The 14,792-nt window shown below is 50.5% G+C and overlaps 1 protein-coding gene across 1 annotated transcript; it reads right to left on the bottom strand.

The window, feature by feature from the left end:
- Positions 1 to 343: 343 nt before the first annotated feature.
- Positions 344 to 12,895, bottom strand: Ccr7 (C-C motif chemokine receptor 7). The gene is made up of 3 exons (XM_048366457.1): positions 12,823 to 12,895; positions 5,731 to 5,780; positions 344 to 2,326 (listed from the first exon to the last, which is right to left on the bottom strand). The coding sequence occupies exons 1-3, from the start codon at positions 12,830 to 12,832 to the stop codon at positions 1,250 to 1,252; spliced, it is 1,137 nt and encodes a 378-aa protein (XP_048222414.1). The 5' UTR covers positions 12,833 to 12,895; the 3' UTR covers positions 344 to 1,249.
- Between the last annotated feature and the right edge of the window lie 1,897 nt (positions 12,896 to 14,792).

Here is a 14,792-nt window from a genome sequence, read left to right on the forward strand (position 1 = left end):
AGATGTCAACCAGAGGGGGATGTTAATGGGTGGGGAAGGTAGTGGGGGTGGGGGATCGCCAGAGAACACACTCATTTGCCATTTACAACAGAACCAAACCAATTTTCCCCTGTCTTTGAAAGCTGTTGTTTCCTCAAGGGAACATTTTTATTTGTGTATGAGTAAAGTGTGCTCTCTTGATGAATTGAAAGCAGAACCTGAGAGTTTTTCTGTCTCTGTGCCTGTTTCTGGGGCTTTGAACTCAGGGACTGAGCCTTGGCACGGTCCCTTCGCTTTTTCACTTGAGGCTGGTGATCTACCATGGGAGCCACAGTTCCACTTCTAGATTTTTGGTGGTTAATTACAGATAAGAGTCTCAGGGACTTTCCTGCCTGAAGCTGGCTTTGACTTGTAATTCTCAGATCTCGGCCTCCTGAGTAGCTAGGATTAGAGGCGTGAGCCACTGGCACCTGGCTTCATTGGCTTTAGTAGCCAACATCCTCACCCTCTTTGCCTCAAACTTGTCTTCCGGTTCCCTCTTACCATCCAAGCCAAGCAGAGAGCTGACCCTGCTCTGGAACTCTGGCTGAGAGATGGCCTTGCTCAGGCTGAACAGGAGGCCTGGGCTGCAGGAAACAGCATGGCTGTCTTGTGAAGAGCAAGGAGGGGTGGGGAGGAGAGTGTTGGGTAGGGAAACAGGTGTGTTCTGAGAGAGCTTGTTGGCCACCATTTCTTGCTGGCTTAGATAAGAGTTGAAAAGAAAGATGGAGAAAGGGATTTAGAGATTTACTTTGATAGGTGGGTGGCTCCCTTTCCTCCACAGTCTAAGACATCTCTCCATTATCTTGGTCTTAGAGACAAAGCTGGCCTCTGACTTTGATTGTCTGAGTTGTTTTCTTTCTAGATCAGATGAAGGTTCATTTAGAATATACAGCAGCTCTTTTCTTCTCCGTTAGCCCCTTCTACTTCATGCTAGAGGGTGTGGATGGTTTCTCAACTTTCCCTTCCGACTGTTGGTTTGGGAACAACAGTCGTGGTTTGGGTGTGTTGCTAGTTCTGGCCTTAGGTTCTCAGCTGTGTCTCTTCCAGCCTTGGTTGAGGTAGCATGGATTGATCTTCAGCGTTTTCTTAGGCCATGAAGTCAACCTGAATGGCCCAGAACTGCTTTTCCCTCTGCAGAGTTTGGATGGGTCCGGAGTCATTGCATCAGCACCCTGTCCTCACCCTAGGGGCCCTGGGAGACACCCCTGTAGTCTGGGCAGGGAGGTGCCTATGGGGAGAAGGTGGTGGTGGTCTCGGCTTCCGTACTCATGGAGGCGTGCCGTGTGTACCGGCAGGAAGACCACTGCCGGAGCTGCTCCTGGCTGAGGCAGCCCAAGTCCTTGAAGAGCTTGAAGAGGTCGTTTCGGAACTTGACCCCGATGAACGCATACAAGAAAGGATTGACGCAGCAGCGGACACACGCCAGGCTGTAGGTGATGTCGTAGGCGATGTTGAGCTGCTTGCTGAGCTCACAGTTGCTTTTGGTGATGTTGAAGTTGGCCACCGTCTGAGCCAGGACCACGCCGTTGTAAGGCAGCTGGAAAGCTATGAACACCACCACCACAGCGATGATCACCTTGATGGCCTTGTTCCGCTCGAAGTTTCGAGCCTGGAGCAGGGTGCGAATGATGACGAGGTAGCAGAAGCTCATGGCTAGCAGGGGCACCAGGAAGCCCATCACCATTTGGGCTACCTGGATGGTGATCAAGGCCTCCACGTGCTCCGTAATGAGCGAGCACCTCCACGCATGCTCACTGCTGCTCTCCTGAAGGCCGCTGTAGACCAGCTCCGGGATGGAGAGCAACAGGGCTAGGAACCAGATGCCCACGCAGGATAGCTTGCTGATGAGAAGTACCCGGGCACGGTGACGGTGGGCGGACACGGCCTGGACGATGGCCACGTAGCGGTCGATGCTGATACAGAGGAGCAGCAGCATGCCGCTGAAGAAGCTGATTTTGTAGATGCCGAAGATACTCTTGCAAAAGTAGGCGCCGAAGATCCAGGATTTGGCCGCACTGTAGGCCCAGAAGGGGAGGGCCAGGAGCGTGAGCATGTCTGCCATGGCCAGATTGAGCAGGTAGATATCCGTCATGGTCTTGAGTCGCTTGAAATAGATGTAGGTCAACGCCACCAGCCCATTGCCTACAAGGCCTATGAAGAAAATGATCGTATACATGATAGGGAGGAACCAGGCTTTAAAGTTCCTAACATCTTTCTTCGAACACAAAGACTCGTACACGGTATAGTCCACGGTGGTGTTGTCTCCAATATAATCATCTGTGGACTCATCTTGGCACAGGCACACCTGTGAGGGGAAGGAACGAAGTGGAAAACAAAACAAAAAGAATCCAGTTGAGCCAGGTGGGTCTGAATCCAATGGGGAATTCTCCCATCTCACCCCACTCCTGAGGCCACCCGGCATGTCAAGGGGGGTGGGGCCCCTTGGGAGCTGGGTGCTTTCTGAACTCTCCGTGGGTTCTTTGGTTTGAAAGGTGTACCTCTTGAATGTGACATGCCTATGGATTCCCCTGGGGATCTTGTTGAAGTTCATATCCAGGTTCCAGAGGCTGGGGCGGGACCTGAGACGCTATGCATTTCTCTGAATCATTAGCAAGGACCTGATTGGGCCAGCCCTGGGACACTTGGCCTTATGCGGGTTGATGATGGACTAGACATAGTCTGGGCCTTGGGGTTTGATGAAGCGTGAGCTTGTTAAATATACTTCCTTTCCCCTAAGCCTCAATTTTTTATAAAAAAATTTTTATTGTAAAGATGATATACAGAGGGTTTACAGTTGCAGAAGGCAGGTATTGCGTACATTTCTTTGTGAACAGTGCCACTTCTTCCTTGTTTTTATTTCCCCTCCTGACTCCCCCCACCCCCACAAGATGTATAGTTCATTTTCAACATAGTGTCTAGTGAGTATGGCTGCTGAATTAGTTCCCCCTTTGTCCCACCATTTCTGTGCTTCCCCTTCCCCTCTCCAAATCAGATAAACTGACATGCAAGACAAAAGGTACAGAAACCAAAAACAGCGACAAAAGGGGAAAAACGGAAAAAAAAAGAAAAACAAAACCACAAAGAGTAAAATAAAACCTCTTGTTTCCATTTCTTGGAGTTCATTTCGATAAGCATCATTTGATATGATCATATGCACATAGCTATGGAGCCCTGTGATCCTCTCCTAAGAATAGTCTCCTTTGGTCTCACTGTGTGAATGATTAGAGAGTCCTGTTCAATTTATCATGTCCAAGTGTAATTTTTTTTGGTCTTTTACTATCCGTTGGGTTTACTTGTAGATTGATAGTCCAAGCCTCAGTTTACCTGTTACAGAGTGGTGAGTCTTTATCTCTTTCACCTAGTTGTTGTAAGGTACCTTGCCAGGTTATAGTTCACTGTCATTTCCATTTGGAAATTTGTCAAGTTGGGAATGTCTGTCTCGCTTCTCAAGTCCTGGTGGACCTGAACTGCTTTAGGGCTCCCCCCCCCACTCTGTGTGTGTGTGTGTGTGTGTGTGTGTGTGCCAGTCCTGAGGCTCGAACTCAGAACTTGGGCACTGTCCCTGAACTTTTTTACTCAAGGCCAGTGCTCTACCATTTGAGCCACAGCTCCCTTTCTGGCCTTTTCTGGGATGGTTAATTGGAACTAAGAGTCATAGGCTTTTCCTATGCAGGCTGACTTTGAACCATGATCTTTAGGAGGTCACAGCAGGTGTGAGCCACAGGCACCCAGGCTGCTTCAGCTTTGGAGGGAAAGTCTGCCTTGGGGTCAAGGGTGAGGGAGGGCTTGCAGTGAAAAGAGAGGGTGTCCAGAGTTCCCAGGAGGAGGCTACATAGCCCATGCTGGTCTGTACTGAATTCCAAGAGTGGAGGAAGCTGGTGATAAGGCTGGTGTGTGTGTGTGTGTGTGTGTGTGTGTGTGTGTGTGTGTCCTCCTCAGCTGTAACCTCATTGTGTGGGCAGCTGTGCCCCTGGAAGGAAAGAAGTGTGGCTCTCTCTCCTTCTGCACTCCCTCCCGTCCTCTCCCCCACACCTCTGTGCCTCTCTCTTCTGGCAGATCCCAATCAGCAGGGCTCAGCTGCTCTGGGCTTTTTTTAGCCTGTCTGCCTGCCTGGTGGTGAGAGTTCAGCAGCTTGCTGTGATTTTATCAATGGAGGGGCCTGCCTGCTTGCCTGCCTGCCTGCCTGTCTGTCTCCACACAGTGATCGATGGGCCTGGCTGGGCTCGGCTGGGCCAGGACCTGGGCCGGCTGTGCTCAGAAGCCTCATGGTTCCTCCTCTGGGAACAGGGCTCTGAGCAGTTCCATGATTGTCCAGATCATGCATCATCATGTCTGGCATGGGGGCAGGGAGAGAACCAAATGGGATCCAGGAGTCTTTAGGCGTTGCTCAGTTTGATAAGTCAACCTAGCAAACCCTTTCCCCTTCCCCTGGGCATGGCTGCAGCCTGGGAGTCTAGAAGAGTCTTGCTCATGGGTGGTAAGGTCAAAACCTTGGGTCTGGGGGCTTCTGAGCCTTCCTGATGGGCAATCCTCCCAGCTCCCCCACCCAGCATGCCTCTCCTCCTCCTCCCAGCCTTGTTCCTGCTCGGCACCCTCCCCAGCCTTGATGCTTGTGCGGCCCACAGCCCTACCACATCCGGCCCTGTCTGGGGGGGGGGGGCATCTCCCCAAAGTGAAAGAGAAGAATGAGCCACAGCTGTCCTCCCCCCTTCCCCAGTCTTCCAGCCAGCAGTACAGAAGGGGAGGGAGTGGTGACGGGGAAGGGGGCCAGGCTGAGGGCCGCAGCCACAGCACTGGGGGACGGAGAGGGGAAGGGGGGGGGAATGGGCTCTGGAATGGGGTTTTGGGAAGATGGCCCAGCTTGGGGCCTGCTTCTGGCCTGAGCTCCTGGAAAGCTGCCCCATCTGGCCTTGAGTCCAAGGGGAAAGAGCCAAATTCTGATGCTTGGCCTTTCCAGGCTGGCCTTGGCCATCTCCCCCCACCCCCGCCCCTACCCCATCCCCACCCCCAGAGAGGCCCATCCTGGCTAAGAAGAGGAAACTTGACTCCGAGAGTTACAGTATTCTTCGGCTCTGGCACTTGGTACTTTCTAGAACTGAGACATGAAGCCATGTGAATGGAGGAATCTTTGCCTGAGCGTTGTGCGCTCTACGGGTCATTGCCTTCCCCAGTGTCCCAGGCCCTGTCCCCTCCCCCGCCTTCCCTCCCCAGGAGACCAGCTGGGTCTCCAGTTCATGATAGAGAACAAGGGTGAGGATGAAGGGTAGATAGACAGGATAGTAACCAGGTCACCAGATGACTAAGAATCTTTTCTCAGTGTGTAGGTGGGATTTTACATGTGGTTTTCTTCCCCCCACCCTCTATATTGGTAAACAAACAACAGGTTCCCTGGCAGTCTTTCATGGGAGCTGGAGCTGGGGGTCGACAAGGTAGTGCTATGGGCCCCTCTTCCTCTGGTTTGAACTTAAATGACGTAAAAGAAGGCTAAGGAACAGCTGTGACTTTCCAAGGTCACTCCACAAATGGAGAGGAGGTGGCCATCAGCTTCATGAATGGCAGCCTGATGTGTATCTTAGGGCTTGGCTTTCCCTTTAGCTCCTCCACCTGTATCTCCAGCTTGAGTGGGGTGGGGTGGGGTGGGGTGGGGTGGGGTAGGGTGGGGTGGGTGCACAAGAGGGAACTCAGCTGCCATTGTGACAGGAGGCTCACCTGGAAGATGACGAGGAGCGCCACCGTCAGCACACTTTTCATGGGTTTCCCTGGAAGAGACAAGGCCAGGAGGTTATTGCTTGGCAGACCCAACTCTTGGTTATTAAAGAAAGCCCTGCGGGGTGGGGTGGTGGTGGTGGATGGGGGTGGCAAGGTGATGCTTAGGGACTTTCATCCCAAGCTGTGGGCACCACCAGTTTGCTGGGAGAGACTCTCAGAACCAGATTGTGCCTTTGAACACCTGGCCCACTGCCCAGTATTCCTGTCCTCAACTCCTTCTGTGCCCATCACTGTCTCCCTCCACTATCACCTACCAGGAAGGAGCAGGGATCAGAATGTGAAGCTGCTTCTCCCCCAACCCCTGCCCTGACTCATTTGGGCTTCCTCTGGTTTGGAGGGTTCGCTGACAGCCTCCTTTGGTTCTCAACTGACTGTAGTGGGTCTGAGTGTCCCTCCAATTCTGTGTGATGCTGGAAGAGAAGGTAAGGCACACTGCGGGGGTGGGGGTGGTTGGAGGGCATCCTGGATGGGGGAGGGGCATCTCCAACTACCTTAGTGCCAGGAGCTATTGGTTTCATACTAATGGGAGAACATCTCTCTCTCTCTCTCTCTCTCTCTCTCTCTCTCTCTCTCTCTCTCTCTGGGTGGAAGAGTGAGATTACTTACTAGTCTAGTGTGTGTGTGTGTGTGTGTGTGTGTGTGTGTGTGTGTGGTGTGCTAGTCCTGGGGCTCAAATTCTGGGCTTGGGTGCTGTCCTTGAGCTCCTATGTGCTCAAAGCTAGCATTCTACCACTTGAGCCACAGTCCCACTTTTGCGTTTTTCTGTGATTAACTGGAGATAAGTCTCACAGACTTCCCTGCGTGGGCTGGCTTTGAACCACGATCCTCAGATCTCAGCCTCCGGAGTAGCTAGAATTACAGATGTGAGCCATTGGTGCCCACCTACTTACTGGTCTTTCTACCAGGAGAGTGTGCTTTGGGGATCCACTGTCCCCCAACCTCCCCCCACCCACTGACATTCACTCAGCACTGTCTGTTGGTCCCCTGGTCACCCTTCTGCTGGCCTCTTCTTTTACCTCCTGCAGGCCCAGAATCAAGGGCTTGCCCATGAATTGTGCACTTGTGAATGAAGGATGGGCTTTGGGAAGGGACATATTCTAAAGTCAGGAGGTTCCCCTTTGGTTCTGAGCTGTAGATGGAGACCCAGCAAGGTTTGCCTGGGCTGCAGATAGCTGCTCAGTTCCGCCCATCAGATAGCAGATAGAGTAGTTTATGTAGAAGTCTTATCCTACCTGCTGGTCTGGAAGCATCCCCCAGGTACTAGTTGTGCCTTCTTGGCCTTTGCAAACCCCTCCCTGTCCCCCCCCCCCCCCCCCCCCGCCCGAGCCTCAGTTCCTAGTCACAAGAGAGTCAGTCCTTTGGATGGCACACTTGAATTCAAAGGCAGGACCTGCAGGGAGTGAAATTGCCCCGGACCTTGCTCCAGGCCTTCTTCTGGAGGCTGGGGCCCTCTGGAGGACAGGCAATCAGCAGAAGCCCAGAGTTCCTGTGCCCTAGGTCATAGCACCACCTGCTGGAACCGCACTGCATGACACCTAGGGTGTAGCATGCAGGCACTCTCCGGATTGAGTTGCTTCAGGCTGGGATTCTGGGTTTGGGTATTCCTAGGGCATCGGGCCGCACCAGATGAATTCTTGTTTCTTCCTGCCTCAAGTGTATTATCCTCTATGTTAATGTTGAGCATGTCTTCCTAAACCATAGCTCTGATACCAACCCTCTATTGTACCAGGTCCTATCCAGTACCCTTAAGGAGGATGCTTCTCAAGCTTGGCACAAGGACTCAGCCCTCCAAGATCCACTGGAACCTGGTCTTTCTGGCAGCATCTCCTGTCTCTGGGGGATGGATGCTAAGCTCAGCATCGCCTCCTCTGGAGCATCTGCAGATCTGCTGGGAATGGATCACTGCCCTGTGTAGCCTCATCTAGCTCCTCTCTCTCACTCCCCTCTTCTTACTCCCCATTACCTCTTGAACCCCTGATCATGAGGCCATGTGTCTGTACTTAACCACATTTTCTTCAGGGTCCAATGCACCACCTACTCTCCCCTGACTCATCTCTGGGCGCCGTGTTCGAGGTTTCTTTCCACGTGTCAGAGTCTTTCAGTTACTCCAGAGAAAGCTTATTCTGACTGTCTCTGAGAGTGAGAAACCTCAGAGTTTTGAGAAGCTATACTAGGTGACATACAAGGAGCAAAAACTGTTTCTATTTTACTTTTCCCTACCCCTTCTCCTGGGTCCTGCTTTTGTTCTTTTTTTTTTTTTTTTGCTATTGTTGCAAGGGAGGGAAAGTGTGTGTGTGTGTGTGTGTGTGTGTGTGTGTGTGTGTGTGTGTGTGTATGTTTTCTATTCCAGATGTGTTGGATGTGAGGGATGAGTGGGTCTAAAACAGGCCATTTTCAGGACAGATAACGGGGGAACTTGGGGGGAATTCTGGTGTGGGACAGAAGGACCTAGCCAGTGGCCGTGAGTCAGATCCTGCTCATCTGTTACAAAGTCATAAAGCAACTAGTCTTGGGCAGCAGCTCGGGTAGGACCAATGAAGTTGAGAGTCTTTGGGGATGAAGAGTGGTTGCCCTAGGCATTGGGTATTTTCTAAGTTCTTGAGTTTACAGTAACCTCCGTCATGAAAAGAAAATTCCCTAGAACTCCAGCGTGAAGCTGGGCACCAGTGGTTCATTCCTGTAATCCTAGCTACTCAGGGAGGCTGAGATTTGAGGATTGTGGTTGAAAGCCAGTTGGGGCAGGCAAGTCCATCAGACTCTTATTCCCAGTTATCCACCAAAAATGTCAGAAGAAGTGGAGCTGTGGCTCAAGTGGTAGCCCACCAACCTTGAGCAAAAGAGCTAAGGGACAGCTCCCAGGCTCTGAGTTCAAGCCCCAGTACCAACACACACACACACATACACACACGTGCACACACACCTCCAACCAGAGCCCCCAGCTGGAGTCACCTCCCTCTCACTGATTGGTGACACCTCCAAGCCTGGAGCTTCCATGGGGACATTTTCCCAGGCTTGTGGGCTGGCCAGGAAGTTCTGGCCACCCACCTGTTCGCTAATCCACAGAGCCTCCCTCAGCCTTGTCCTTTCTGGATCTGCTTACCCATGAACACAACATTTGGCTCTTTTGAGGTTTGGAGAGAAGGAGCAGCCTGAAGTGGGAGGGTGGTAGAGGATCTAGGGAGAAGATGAGAGGCCTGGTTGGGTAGGAAGGTACCAGCTGTTTGGGTCTTATAGTGCTAGGATAACCAACTGCTTTATCCAGTGATAAAATTGGAGTTTATTGAGCTCGCTGTACCAAACTGTCCACACGTGTGATATAATTTTCTCCTCACAAATGTACCATGAGGTAGATAACATTATCCTCATCTACCATTGAGGAGAATGAAGTACAGTAAGATTGGCAACTTTTCCAGTTACTTGATTAGCCATTAGTAGAGCTTGGTTTTGAAATTTTTTTATTTTAATTTTTTTGTATTAGGGCTTGAGCTCAGGGGCCTAGTGCTTTCCCTTGGCACTCTACCGCTCAAGCCACATTTCCACTTTCAGCTTTCTGTTGGTGAATTGGAGAGAAGAGTCTTAATAGACTTTCCTGTCTGGGCTGGATTTGAACAGTGATCCTCAGATCTCAGCCTCCTGAGTAGCTAGGATTACAGGCATGAAGCCAACAGGGCCTGGCCTTCAGTCTTGACTCTTTTTTTTTTTGCCCATCCTGGGCCTTGAACTCAGGACCTGAGCACTATCCCTGTCTTCTTTTTACTCAAGGCTAGCACTCTGCCACTTGAGCCACAGCGCCACTTCTGGCCGTTTTCTGTATATGTGGTACTGGGGAATCGAACCAAGGGCTTCATGTATACCAGGCAAGCGCTCTTGCCACTAAGCCATATTCCCAGTCCCCAGTCTTGACTCTTAAAAGCCACATTCCTAATCATTCTTTTGTGCTGCTCCCTCGTAGCATATTGTAAGCAACCCCTTGTGACTCTCATTCAATGGTGCATGAAACAGAGGCCCAGAGATCATCAAGCCATTGGTCTAGGGTCACAGAGCTGCTCAGCGATGGATATGAGTTTGAATAAGGCAACCAGACTGGCCTCATTTCTGAGTGGGGGGCGTGGAGTGCACGGGGTGCCCCCCTGTGCAGTGTGGAGGCAGCCCCCACCCCCTCCCTCTTTCTCCCACTGGATACCCACTTCTGTGGCTTTCCTTTCCCAGGGCCTCAGGGCTGGCTCTGCCTCTGCAGTGACATAGGCTTTGCCGCCCCTCAGCTCCTTCCAGAAACATGGATCTCATCCTTTAACTCACCTACTTGAAAAGAAGCAGCTTTCCCTGGGTCCCCGTGGCTGCTGGGATGGAATGAGGATTCCTCCATGGTGCCACAGACCCGAAAGGATTGGCCTGACCCCGGCCTTCAACTGCTTCTCCCTACCCTCCTCCTAGGCCTGCCTGCTGCTTTCCATTCTCCCCAATTTGCTTCTTCCTTAACTCTTAGTATATTTGCCAGAGGCTGAGCCCAGGCTATGGGCGTGGCTGCATCCAATTGGTTATTACTATTATTATTTACTATTGGCTTTGGATGTTGTTAGATTCTCTCTGGCTCACCTTATTCCCTCTCCTTCTTATGTCTGGTGCCCTTGCTCTGATTTTCCTGATGACTTCTGATGGAGTAGTAGAGTTCTGATGTCCCTGCCACACCTTGGACCCCATCCCTGGCTCTTCTTCATTTGCTTGAACCAGCTCCTGTGCACCCTTCAAAACCCCACTTAAATGTTTTCCTGACCTATATGTTCACAATCTTCTTCTTGTCTTGCCTTTCTCATTAACACTGTAACTCAGTGTCACAGCAGATAATGGACACGTATTTCTCCTCCCACCAGGCTGGTCATCCCTGAATTCCTCTATCAACCATACAGGAAGCTCAAAGGAAGTACCAACCCAAGGGGAGAGATGCTGTATACCCAGCCCAGGCCCTAGCATCTCTTTCTTCCACAGCCACGCTGGCTGGAAGCACAGGAGGAATCAATCCTGAGCCCTACAGCAACCTCGCCTCTGCCACCAATAGCCATACTGTCAGACCCAAGGCTCTCCCAGAATCCCTTGTTCTTTTCTCTGCTGTTTGAGCATCCTAATGGAGCTGGGTGGCCCCATTTCTGGAAGGGGGGGAGGGCACCTCTGGGCTGCCCATTCAAATCGTGAAAGAGAGCAGCTCAGCTCTGCTTTGGAGTTTTCATTTTGTGTAACAGAAACCCTGCCTCCTCTCCCTGCTTTGGCTCCCTGCAGGGCAGGTGAAAACAGAAAAACAGATTCTTTGTGGCCCACCCGTCCTTCTAACCGCCCAGAGCCCGTTCTGAGCAAAACTTCTTAGTGGCCTCTTTTGCTAGCAGCATGTCAGGTTTGGCCGTTGGGGCTCTCTCAAGTTGAGAACATCTCTTCCTCTAGGACTGGAGATTACCCATCTCCTTGTAACAACTCCCAGAAGTCTAGCACCCCAGACCTGGTCCAGAAGAGACACTCCCATGCATGCAAGAAGCAATGGGGGTACCACTCTTCTCTTTGGGTTACAGCATGCACATGGTTAGCTTGAAATCGGATGATGGCTGAGAATTTATACTGAGAAAACTGGCAAGTGCTACATGCTCTGGAAACCAATCCAAAAGTCAATAAAGTAAGGTCAGAGAAGGCCTCCAGGAGTTGGTATGGCCATTTTGGGGCTGGATATGAGTGGGAATGGGTAGATATCTAGAGACAAGGCTAGCAGAGAAGCTAGCTGAGAAAAAAAGCTGCAAGAAGTTTCTAAACTAAAATCATCTACATGAAGTAATTGATTCCTTCCTTGCTTCCCTCCCTCCCTCCTCCCTCCCTTCCATCTCTCCATCCTCCTTCAATTCCTTCCTTCCATCCAACTCTCTATCTCCTTCAATTCCTTCCTCCCTTCCATCTCTCCATCCCTTCTTCAATTCATGCCTCCTTTCCTCCCTCCCTCCCTCTGTTCTATACACATTTCCCAACACACACTCCCCAAACTCCTGAGAGAATCAAGAATCAGACCCTGCCTCCCACAAGTTCCTAGTCTGTGGGTCAGTGCGTGTGACCCCTTTATCCCTTTCAGTGAACGGTTCTTCTCTACATCCAGACCCAGGCTTCAGGGTGGGCGGGGAAGGCAGAGAGAGAGAGGCAAGGGCTGTGGTGTCACAGGGAGAGTGTGAGGGCAGCCCAGGGAACCTTCACTTTTAAAAGCCACCCCCCACCCCTTGTGGCTTTGAGGCTGCCTGCCGTGGTGCCTGGCTTGCGCTTGCAAGCGAGACAAGCAGCAAGAGAGATCTAGGAACCTGGCCTTCGTAGCCTCAGCAGGGTGTGACTCTGCAGCTGAGATTCATAACGGGGGTGTCTGAAGCTCGATGACCCACTCAGCACCCCTTAGGACTCCCCTCACATCCTCTCTAATTGAGACTGTGGTTAGACCAGAGGAAGGACTTTTTTTTTTTTTTTTAAATAGAGAGGAGTTGTTACTTGGCTGAAGTATATGCAGTTTACTCAGGGGTGAGGAGCTGTGTTAGAGGGCTGGCTGTGGCTTCTCCAAGCTGAATGCTCCTGGCCAGCCCATGACACCCATCCCTTAGCTCGCAAGAGGCAACCGAAAATGGGTACCAAGTCTGTGGGGTGGCGAGCTGACTTTACATGGCAAGGCACCCACCATTCACACAACCCTGACCTCTTCAGCTTGCCCCTCCTCATGAGCCCAGGAGGACAGGGATGTGAACCCCTTCTTAGCAAGGGAGACTAGAGCGAACTAGAGCAGGGCCAGGGGTCCTGAGTCCCCCAGAGCCCTCAAGCATTACCCCAAGCTGGAATAGGTTCCATCCAGGTCAACAGGACCAGGTGGGCCCCTACCTTCATTCAGAAAGATGCTCCCCTTTCCTCTGCCCTCTTGTCCTGCCTAGAAGCAGCTACCTAGTCCCACCAAGCCTCCCTCCATGCCTTCAAGACCCCACCATCTCCATCCCCCACCTCACCCCAAGTCTACCCCTTCTCACTCACCGAGGTCCATGATGTGCTCTGGGCAGCCAAAACCACACAGGAAGGTTGGGCCTGAGTCTGTGTCTCAAGCTACCCCTGTCTGGGGAGGAAGTGGTGTGAGCCCCTTTTAAGTTCTGAGTGGATCCGCCCTCCTCCCGCCCCTCCCACCTCGGCTCCTCCCTCAGGCACAGCTGCCTCCTTGGGGGGAGGGGGAGGAGGCTGAGACTAAGGGGTGGGAGAGAAGTGCTCAAGTGAAAGCCCCGTGGCTGGTCATAGGACCTTGAATCACCATTGGGTCCTTTACCACTGAAAACACCTCTGGGCCGCCTGGCAGAGCCTAGGTGAGGGGCGGTGGATGGATATGACACATGTTGGTAGCAAGAATGTCACATGTCAGGTTGCAGGTGGAGGTGGGGGGGTGGGTGTCAGGGGAATGTGCCCTCATCCTCCCCTTTTTGTTTTGTTAGATTTTGGCCACATTGGGGTTGGAGGGCCTCATGCTGGCTAGGCAGGTGCTGGACCACCGAGCCACCCCTCCAACCCTTTTCCCTTTGTTTCGAATGAAACTCTTTTAAAAGAGTTTCAATGCAGTAGCCTCTATCAGGATAGACCCCGGAGGTGAAAGAGCAGAGGGGCTTCCAGAGGATCACCTGTGGGTACCACCTGCGTGCAATCCCCGGCATGGGTGCACCCACAGTCGGCTGGGATGACAGGCGACACAACCACAAAATGAAAGTTTTAGTAGTGACAGTTGGGGGTGGGGACAGGGGAAGCACAAGGCTCGCGTAGGATGCCTCCCACCAAAGGCCAGGCATCTAAGGTCCAGCGTGACCTCAGAGCCACGACTTTATTCTTCCAGGAATTTTATTATTATTTATTTTTAATCATCATCATCATTTTTTTTTTTTTTTGCCAGTCCTGGGGTATGAACTCTGTCTGGGCCCTGTCCCTGAGCTTCTTTTGCGCAAGGCTAGCACTCTACCGCTTGAGCCACAGCACCACTTCTACATTTTTCTGTTTATGTGGTACTGAGGAATCGAACCCAGGGCTTCATGCATACTAGGCAAGCACTCTACCACTAAGCCACGTTCCCAGCCTATTATCATCATTTTAAAATTCTTTATTATTTTGGATAAAATCCCTTAATATATATTTATAATATATTTATATGTATACAAGTATATATTTATAATATATGCATATATATTGTATATATATGTAAATAGTTTTTTCCCATTCTGCTGATCTTTTTTTTCTTCTTTTTTGTTGGTGTCCTTTGAAACACAACGTTAAATATTGAAGTCCAATTTATTCATGATTCTTTTGGTATTGGTGCTGCAGGTGTTATGTGTAGAGGAACTATTGCCTTATTCAAGTTTACAAAGATTTATTTCTATGTGTCTTTCTTGCTTTTTTCTTTTTTTAAAAAAATAGCTTTAGCTCTTTCATTGACATCTGATCTATTTTGCATACAGTTGTGAGGTAGGGGTACCTACCTTTCTTTGATGTGGAGACTTAGTTTTTCCTCGCTTCATCTGTTGAAAGGCTCCATTCTTTCTCCATTGCACTATTTTGGGTATCTTTTTGAAAATTAACTGATCGATGTTTTCTGTATGAACTTTCAAGTCTATGCTACAAGTCTACATTTGTGCCATGCTGTCTTGAAACTGGGATCTATGACTGCTCCAGTTTTATCTATTTATTTATTATTTCTATTTATTTTTCACAGTTGTTTTGGTCTTTCCTTTCCACATGCATTTCAGGGTGTGATTGTCAGTTTTTGTAATGAAACTAGCCAGAATTTCAAAAGAGACTATACTGAGTCAGAAGATCAGATTAGGGTACATTCCCATTCTAGAAAAATTAAGTTTTCTAGTTCATGGACATGAAATATAGTTTCATCTATTGAAGTCTTCTTTAAGTGTTTCAGTGTATTGTCATTTTTACTGTGCAAGTCTTTTGCTTCTTTTGTTAAATTTATTCCTAGGAAG

The sequence above is a fragment of the Perognathus longimembris genome, chromosome 17 (genome assembly GCF_023159225.1).
Source record: "Perognathus longimembris pacificus isolate PPM17 chromosome 17, ASM2315922v1, whole genome shotgun sequence".
Taxonomy (NCBI): Eukaryota; Metazoa; Chordata; class Mammalia; order Rodentia; family Heteromyidae; genus Perognathus; species Perognathus longimembris.

What these genes read in the sequence shown, in the direction of transcription:
- Ccr7 (XM_048366457.1), bottom strand. An exon ending in CGCTCCTCGTCATCTTCCAG is followed by an intron (nt 2,327 to 5,730) that starts GTGAGCCTCCTG and finishes TTCCCCTCACAG; the next exon opens with GTGTGCCTGTGCCAAGATGA.